The 9,276-nt window shown below is 39.0% G+C and overlaps 2 protein-coding genes across 7 annotated transcripts in view; one reads left to right on the top strand and one right to left on the bottom strand.

Moving 5' to 3' along the window:
- The window catches only part of ano5a (anoctamin 5a), an 805,725-nt gene that overhangs the window by 324,716 nt on the left and 471,733 nt on the right, over nt 1-9,276 (bottom strand). The gene's annotated exons all lie outside the window — the stretch shown is intronic.
- lrrk2 (leucine-rich repeat kinase 2) overlaps nt 2-9,276 on the top strand; it is a 62,102-nt gene continuing 52,827 nt past the window's right edge. For 3 of the 6 annotated variants that reach the window (XR_015525785.1, XR_015525786.1, XM_087310863.1), the window contains exons 1-12: nt 2-372; nt 557-636; nt 1,671-1,768; nt 2,322-2,413; nt 2,512-2,649; nt 4,023-4,157; nt 4,616-4,747; nt 4,832-4,951; nt 6,288-6,457; nt 6,556-6,629; nt 7,878-7,984; nt 8,304-8,433. Coding sequence is in view for 4 of the 6 variants with exons in the window: in XM_087310863.1 (XP_087166989.1) it covers nt 165-372; nt 557-636; nt 1,671-1,768; nt 2,322-2,413; nt 2,512-2,649; nt 4,023-4,157; nt 4,616-4,747; nt 4,832-4,951; nt 6,288-6,457; nt 6,556-6,629; nt 7,878-7,984; nt 8,304-8,433 (1,484 nt within the window). In the remaining 2 variants the exon portion in view is untranslated. 6 annotated transcript variants of the gene reach the window in all.

Raw genomic sequence — 9,276 nt, 5'->3', positions numbered from 1 at the left:
TGAATTGTTTTGCAGTCATATGATTCATAACGCAGCCTGGACTACACAGGCGCCAACATGACCGAGATTTCTTCCCTAAACCGCAGAGTATCACACCAGGAACTCAATATTAGTTAGTCAGGACGGCATAAATATGGCAGAGCCTCTGTGTGAAATCTGCGGGGATGTTAATGTGTCAACATGGAGGATCAGAAAGTGCCTTTAAGTTCAAGTTTGATGTCAGAAACTCGGAGATCATGGCAGAAATAGAGGAGTTGTCCATCAGACTGAAGAAGCTACTGGTGAGGTTGAATCTTCAGGATGGGAAGCAGCTGGGGACAATGGTGCAGATCATAGAGGATCTCCTGTTCCTGTCCCATACTGAGCACTGTGGTGAGTCCTGACCACTCCAAAATGTGCTTTATTTACATTTCATGATGCGTATAATGCATGGATACAGTCATATTGACAGCAATGCAACATTCAGAGACCTCAATTGGTGTGTGTGTGCCTTTTTTTCCCCAGCGAGACATCTGCTGGGTTATTTTTAGACTTGTGTTCTTCTTTTGTCCTGCAGTTGAGCTGTTTGCGGATCAAAATGTCCATGTGCCTGTGTTGCTGAAATGCAGCGAAAGCGCCAGCATCAAAGTTCAGCAGGTACTGTAGCCACTTCAAAACATGTGACTTTTATTTTGTTAAACAAAAAGAGATATTGAGAAGAATGTTCACACTGCTCTTATTCATATTGAAACTGGAAGGGAACTGAAAGGGAATGGCTTTATTAATAATTAAAAAAAAATATGAATTATAAGTCAGCAGCAGGGTTTTTGATTTTATTACATGCTCTTAGAATAGAAAAGATTCGGTTCGCAGTAAAACAAAAGCCAGTGTCACCGACTCGGTCCCAGTCATTCCCCTCGCTGGCCAGCAGAGGCCGCCATCCCCGGACTTCTAGCATTACATCATCCACCTAGACTAATTGTGCACACACCTGATCTGAATCCCGTTAACGATCCGCGCTCCCTATATAAGCCACACTCAAACACCAGTTCATTGCGAAGTCTTGTTCAGCCACGGTCAACACTTCTGAGCGTTATTCACTGCCTGATCTTCTGTGCATTACCCCGGACTGGTTCTGACTCTGAGTTGCCTTCTGCCTGCCCTCGACCCACGCTTGTTATACGGACTCTGAACCACGCCGCCTGCCACTGATCCATGCCTGGTAAATCACTCTGTGTCTGTCAGCCGCCAGCCCCACGATCTATGTTGAATGCTGTTGATGTGAGTTCGCACTTTAGTGCGTGTTGTATGTTTGTGATTGAACTGTGTCTTTTAAATACTGCAAAATGGATCCCTCCGTGTCAGTCTCCTCGTTATAGCCAGATATTAAATATTTTTAATAATTAATATTATTATTTAATGTGTTTTTAAAATATTTTTATTATAACTTTTTGCATTCATCCTTGTGTCTTCTGCACATTTTGTCTGTAAAGTGCCTTGAGATGCTACTTTTAAAGGTGCTATCTAAAATAAAGTTTATTATTATTATTAATAATATTTGAGGAGATCCAACTATCTTTTTTTTTTTTTTTTTTTTTTTTTTTATTTAATTTTTTATTATCTTAACTCGGAACAATAATGGTGATTTCGTGTTAGTAATTGCGAGTGATTTATTATGCTGCTCATCCTAGGTTGGCTGGTCTCTGCTGTGTCGGCTGATGGAAATCTGTCCCAACACTCTGGATAATCTGGCCAGACCGGTGGACTATGAATTTATAGATGCACACAAGTAAGTTGGAGTGTAATATTTTTAAGCATGTGCATGCATTCCAGGGCAACACGGAGGCTCCGTGGTTAGCGCTGTCACCTCACAGCAAGAGGGTCACTGGTTCGAGTCCCGGCTGGTTAAGTTGGTGTTTCTGTGTGGAGTTTGCATGTTCTCCCTGTCTTGGTGTGGGTTTCCTCGAGGTGCTCCGGTTTCCCCCACAAGTCCAAACACATGCCCTACAGGAGAATTGGGTAAGCTAAATTGTATAGGTGTGTATGGATGTTTCCCAGTACTGGGTTGCAGCCAGAAGGGCATTCGCTGTGTAAAACATATGCTGTAATAGTTGGCGGTTCATTCCGCTGTGGCAATAGGGGGCCTAAGCCAAAGGTGAATGAATGAATGAATGAAATTGAGCAAAAACTACAGATTTATCAGAGAGATTTAATCCGGGCCAGTGTCATGAACAAATAACTGCATGAAAATAAGTTCTTTGTAATTGTTTACATCTCGTAATTTGTAAAATTGCAGCTGATTTTTAATTAAGCGACTCTTTTTGATGCATGTTTGTTTATAGGCAGATTCTGAAGGTGCTTCACGAGTACCATAATAAAGACGCCAAGATGATGATGGTGGCCCTGAGAGCTCTGGCTCTGATGCTGAAGTCAGGCAAGTCTTGTTTCTACATAACGCCTGCTATTTCGTTCATTAAAGAGCAGCGGTTTCTGAAAGTGTTTTGATGGAGGTGTTTGATGTTTGTGGCTCAGGTGAGATCAAGATGCAGGTTCTGGATGAGGAGGAATGGGATGTGTTTTACTCGATTCTGGAGGCCATGAAGTCATTCAGTGACAGAGAAGAAGTTCAGCTACAGGGATGTACAGCTTTACAACCACTGCTGCAGACAGGTGACCAGGATTAGTTATTCAAATTTGAAATGGTGATATACACTTACCAGACACTATATTAGTTACACTTTTCTAGTACTAGGTTGGACCCCTCATGAGCACGCCTCCTCATAAGGAGTTACAAACTAGACTAGAGCACCATCTCCTGTTAAAAATACTAGCCTAGAGCGTGATCTGCTGTTAAAAGTAGCCTAGTGCGTCGTCTGCTGTTAAAAAAAACTAGCCTTGAGCGTTGTCTGCTGTTAAAACTAGCCTAGAGCACCATCTCCTGTTAAAAATACTAGCCTAGAGCGTGATCTGCTGTTAAAAGTAGCCTAGTGCGTCGTCTGCTGTTAAAAAAAACTAGCCTAGAGCGCCGTCTGCTTTTAAAACTAGCCTTGAGCGTTGTCTGCTTTTAAAACTTGCCTAGAGCATTGTCTGCTGCTAAAACTAGCCTAGAGCGCCGTCTGCTGCTAAAACTAGCCTAGAGCGCCGTCTGCTGTTTAAAAACTAACCTTGAGTGTCATCCGCTGTTAAAAATATTAGCCTAGAGTGCCATTCACTGTTTAAACTAGCCTAGAACATTGTCTGCTGTTATAAACTAGCCTAGAGCGCCGTCTGCTGTTAGAAGTAGCCTAAAGCACCATCTGCTTTTAAAACTAGCCTAGAGCGTCGTTCGCTGTTAAAAATAGCCTAGAGCTCCATCTGCTGTTTAAAAACTAACCTAGAGCCCCGTTTGCTCTCAAGAAAATTTGCCTAGAGCGCTGTCTGCTGTTTAAAAACTAACCTTGAGCGTCATCCGCTGTTAAAAATATTAGCCTAGAGTGCCATTCACTGTTTAAACTAGCCTAGAACATCGTCTGCTGTTATAAACTAGCCTAGAGCACTGTCTGCAGTTAAAAATAGCCTAGAGCGCCATCTGCAGTTAAAACTAGCCTAGAGCGTCGTCTGCTGTTAAAGTAACCTAGAGCGCCATTAGCTATTAAAAAACTAGCCTAGAGCGTCATCCGATGTTAAAAATAGCCTAGAGCCCCATCTGCTGTTAAACTAGCCTAGAGCGCCATCTGCAGTTAAAACTAGCCTAGAGCGTCGTCTGCTGTTAAAGTAACCTAGAGCGCCATTAGCTATTAAAAAACTAGCCTAGAGCGTCATCCGATGTTAATAAATTAGCTTAGAGTGCCATACGCTGTTAAAACTACCCTAGAACATCGTCTGTTTTTAAAAATAGCCTAGAGCACCATCTGCTTTTAAAAATAGCCTAGAGTGCCATCTGCTGTTTAAAAAAATAGCAAGAAGTTGAACAGTATGTGTAAAATTGACACTCCTACTGTAAAGTAAAATGTCATATCATGAATAGTGTCAGTTCTGCCCATTTGACCTGTGTGATTTGTTAGTTTCTGAGTATCACCTGGCGGAGTTCATCGAGAAGAAGGACCATGAGGTGGTTTTGAACGCGCTCGGATGCTTTATGGACAGTGAAAATGTGGTACTTGAAGCTCTGAAGGTCCTCATACCACTGGCTGATCCAGGTATAACACACTTTTCAAAAGCATTTTTGTAATCATCAGTGTCTTCAAAACCCTTTTTTTTAATATGGTTTTTTTACAGTATACAATTTTTGGTCCCACTTTATATTAAGTGTCCTCAACTATGTACTTGAATCAAAAAAATATAGTGGGACCCTTTTTTTTTCACAAACTGTTGGTTACATACAAGTATATTGCACATTACATTACAAGCATACATGGGAGAGTAACAACAACAAAAGACAGCCATGATGCCTAAAAAGTTCAAATAAAATAAGTAATGATGTACAAAAAAACGCAGTTATTACAGCAACTGTGATCATCCAACACTATTTGCAGACTTGCCAAACAACATCTTTTTTTTTTTTTTTTTTTTTTTTAACTAAGTGCTCAAAAACATGGTCTTTCCTTTCCTTAATAAAATGAGCTGTATTTAACAAGCTTGTTTTTCTTGGTTCCAGCCAGCAATGTTGAGACCCTGATGTCCAAAACTGTGAAATGCCATAGTCTAACATGTCGGGCTATGAACACGTGGCTGGACTCTGAGGCGATACAGGAGGCTGGTTGCTGTTTGCTATGGAAATTTACATCAAGTAAGTTCAAATGATGCTCTTCTGACATCATTTAGAAAGTACTACTTAGTTTGGATAATGTTTTTAAATTATTTTGTTTAACAGAGGGTTACTATGATATGCTGGTGCTGAACGGTGTCCATAAAGTGGCCGTGAAGGCATGCGTCTCTTATCCTGACAATGCCACATTGCAGACCGCAGCTCTTTCCTGTCTGAGTGCCCTTGGTGAGTCAACATAATGAATTTGAACATGATAGCACCAATTAAATTTAGAACCTGGCTCTCCGCTGGAGCCTTTAGAGCTCACGCTCAACATAAATGATGTACTTTTGGGTCAGTGTATAGCTTACATTCTAACTTTGCTAAAAAAATAAATAAATAAACATCTTTTGAGACTCCAAAAGCACTGAATCATTAGGGATGTTGCTAGAATGAACCTATAATAAGCCAATAAATAAATATCTGTATGGGTTTTGGGTATTATGTTTATAAAATTTTACTTAGCTTAGTAATATCGTATAACTAAGTGTTATTTTCCTAAATATCAGAGCATGAGATTAATCACAAATGTGTTCATATGCAGTCAATGACATTTTAGACACAATATTGTAATTTTGTTTTGTCGATTAAAACATTTGAATGTCTCAGATTCCTTCCTGGATTACTCCTGTATTTAATACTGATAATGCAACAGTGCAGATCACAGCTTTTTCCTGTCCGAGTGCCTTTGAGTAAATATAATGAATTTAAACATGATGGTACAACATAAATGGAGAACCTGGCTCTCCGCTGGATCCCTTAGAGCCCACACTTAATACAAATGATGTAATTTGGGTTCAGTGGACATCCCTTACTTTGCAAAAAAATAAATAAACATGAATTTAAAAGCACTGAATCCATTAGGAATCTAGTTAGTGAGCCTATAATTCCAGTTATGAAAGCAAATAAATAAGTGTGTGTGTATATGCATGTATGGATTTGTTTTATTTTTATAAAATTTGACATGGCTCAGTAATATTGTAGTGCAGACTGCAGCTCTGTCCTGTCCAAGTGCCCTTGGTGAGTCAATATTATGAATTTGAACATGATAGCACAACATAAATGGAGAACCTGGCTCTCCGCTGGATCCCTTAGAGCCCACATTGAACACAAATTATGTATTTTTGAGCCAGTTGATAGCTACAAACATGTTTCGAGACTCCAAATGCACAGAATCATTAGGAATTGAGTCTATAATTCAATTATCCACTAATAAAGATGGCAACTTGCTGCTGTTCTAAATCATTTTAGGCATTTTTATTGAATTGCTTTAATCAATGAATCAATCATTTGGATTTGTCGCCACCTATAGGACGTTTTAATTTGTACAATTAATTCTCACTGAATAATTGATTTCAAGACACCTTGATGATTAAACTTTACGCTTTACTTACAATGATAAACCTGAATTTTTAGTGTTTGTGTTTGCCTGAAATAAAGCCTAATCATTTGAGGCCTACTTGTCTTTCGAAGGCCTCCATGCTCATGTTTTTTTTTTTTTTTTTTTTTTTCCCCCCCTCAGCGGAGTGTATTGTACAAAATGGAGGACTGGATGAAGAGTGGAATGAGGAGGACGAGGAGGAACAGAAAGTTCTGGTAAAGAAAGAAGCCGCTCAGGCGGAGGAGATGCTAATCTGGAGAGAAGCCTGTTATACAGCTTTTGAAAGACATGCTGAAGACGTCAAAGTACAGGTGACATGTTTTAGCCTACAAGATAATATCTTAGCATCTCATTCTTTTAATTATACTATAATTGCTAATTCAAACTCTTTTTCTGGTTGTTTTATCAGGAAGCTGCATGCTGGGCTTTAAATAGTTTGCTTCTCCATTGCAACACATCCAACAATGTGGAACTGGAAGGAAGGTTAGCGTTCCTTAATGTCATGCGCTACATTACAGATTTGCATTCAGGAACTTGGCCTGTTATTTTAAACAAAACAATATTTAAAAGACATTAGCAAGCTTTAAATTGAGGGTGAAGTAAATAGACAAAAACTTTAACATTTACAGCATGTTTGGATACTTTTTAAACTTGAATTAACCTAGTATAGCATGAAATAATTTGTAGCTAACATGTTTCGTTGTTGTTGTTTAGTGTGGTGCTAGAAGGGCTAACTATATGGTATCATGAATTAACACGTTGCTAGCAAGTTTCTAACACATTCTAGCATGCTGGTACCATGTTTAGTATGCTGTTAGAAGGTTTAACTGCATTTTAACATTTTCCTTGCATGTTTCTATAAAGTTTACCATAAAGCATATATGAATTAACATGTTTTCACATTTTTCTGACATGAAGTAGCATGTTGCTAGTGTGTTTTGACCTGCCATATTAACATGTTTTTTTTTTTAATAATGTTTGCAAGTCTCTTAGCATGTTTATTATAGTTTTTAGCATGTTTTAACACATTGGTAGCATGATTTAATGTGTTGTCAGCAGTTTGCTAACACATTTTAGCATGTTGGTAGGATGTTTAAAATGCTACTAGAAGGTTTAATTGTATGTTTGCATGGCTTCACATTTTCCTTGCATGTTATTAACATGTTTTAAGATACTATGTTGCCAGCTTTTTTTTGACATTCTCATGTTTCCATGAATTAGCATGTTTTCTTATAACGTTTGCATGTCTCTTAGCATGTTTATTATAGTTTTTAGCATGTTTTAACCCTTGGTTAATATCATTTCGCAAATTGGTAGCATGGATTTGCATGTTTCAACATGTTGCTAGCATTTTCCCAGAGATGGGTTGCAGCTGGAAGGGTAACCGCTGCGTAAAAACGTGCTGGATAAGTTGGCGGTTCATTCCGCTGTGGCGGCCCCGGATTAATAAAGGGACTGAGCCGACAAGAAATTGAATGAATGAATTAATGTTACTAGCATGGATTAAGAATGTAGTAGTGCTTTTGTTTAACATTTCACTAGCATGAATTAAATCCATGTTCTCATGTTTCAAGCAATTTTTATTTTTATTTATTTTTTTAAAATGTAACCAATGTCTTATGTTTTGGTAAACTATTAAAACCTGGGCCAAGTCTCTGACTAAGGATCATGCGATGATATACAAATGTACTTGGTCATATGTTAATGAGCTGCTTTTGTTCTCACACACAGGCCTCCTCTTCATACGCTCATCATGGCTGCGATGCTTTTGCACTCATCCAGCGTGAAGGTTTTCCAAGCTGCTTCCTCTACACTGCGCACGCTAATACAGCGCCACTGTGAGTTTCACACACTTTTAAAGCCTGCATGAACCTGAAGTTGCTGAGACTTTTATTTCAGTATGTTGATGTACTTCCAGCGGAATCTGAATATTGAGTAGGGGGCGGGGCTTTCTTTAGCACATCGATCCCTCATAACAAACTAACAGTAAGAGGGGCGGGGCTTAGAACATTCTGCCTAAAGTGTGAAACTGTCATCATCAGAGAGCCAATGCAAATCAAAAGCATATGCTCAGATTTCGATTAAAGATTACCAAAATAAGTTTTGGACTTTAAGTGTAGTTTAGAAATGGCTTATTCTGTGTTTTTGTGCCTGTAGGCAGGATAAGATCTCCACTACTCTCAAATGGCATTCATTTCAACATCGTGGAGCTGATGCGGAAACACCCTAACTCCAGCGCTGTGTGTGAAAGTGCCTGCAAACTAATTCACACACTCTTCCAGGGAGCGTAAGCACACACACACACACACACACACACACATATATTTGTGACTTATGAGGACTCTTCACAGCTAAACAACTTATTATATGGCCTTGCCCAACCACTAAACCCGAACCTCACAGGAAAAGTGGCAAATTTTACATGTCACAAGACCTCGTTAAGCTATATTTTAACAGTTTGGGTTACAAGGACACAAAGCATGTCCTCAAAGCGCCTTAAGAGTACAACCAGCTCATACCTATCATTAAACACTTGTGTCCTCATAAACCACAAACCTGAACACACATGCTTGAATATATGATTTACAAGGTCTCTGCACAGGCGTAATGTATTTAAAACTCTATACACTGCTTATTATATGGCCCTGCACCATCCCTACCCTTAAGCCAAACCCTCACAGGAAACGTGGCAACTTTTACATCAAAAGTTGATGTTAAGGCCCTATGTTAAGTTAGATTTTAGGCTTTTGAATTACAAGGACGCAAGTCATGTCCTCATAAACCACCTTAAGAGTTCAACCAGCTCATACCCATGTCAATATACAATTTTGTGTCCTCAAACCTGAACACACACACTTGTGTATATATGATTTACAAGGTCTCTTCACAGGCGTAATGTATTTAATATTCTATACACTGCTTAATATGTAAACCAAACCCTCACAAGACACGTGTAGCAAATTTTGCATGTCAAAAGACCTTGAGGACGATTTTTGGCTTTTTTTTCGGGTTACAAGGACATAAGACTTGTCCTTAATAATCATATTAATAGAAAACAACCCGCTCATACCCATGCCACTATACAATTTTCTGTTTTCATAAACCACATATACCTGAACACACACACACA

This window comes from Danio rerio, chromosome 25 (genome assembly GCF_052040795.2).
Source record: "Danio rerio strain M-AB ecotype USA chromosome 25, GRCz13ab, whole genome shotgun sequence".
Classification (NCBI taxonomy): Eukaryota; Metazoa; Chordata; class Actinopteri; order Cypriniformes; family Danionidae; genus Danio; species Danio rerio.
Note: the sequence above shows the minus strand (reverse complement) of the source record. Positions and strands in the feature narration are given on the sequence as shown.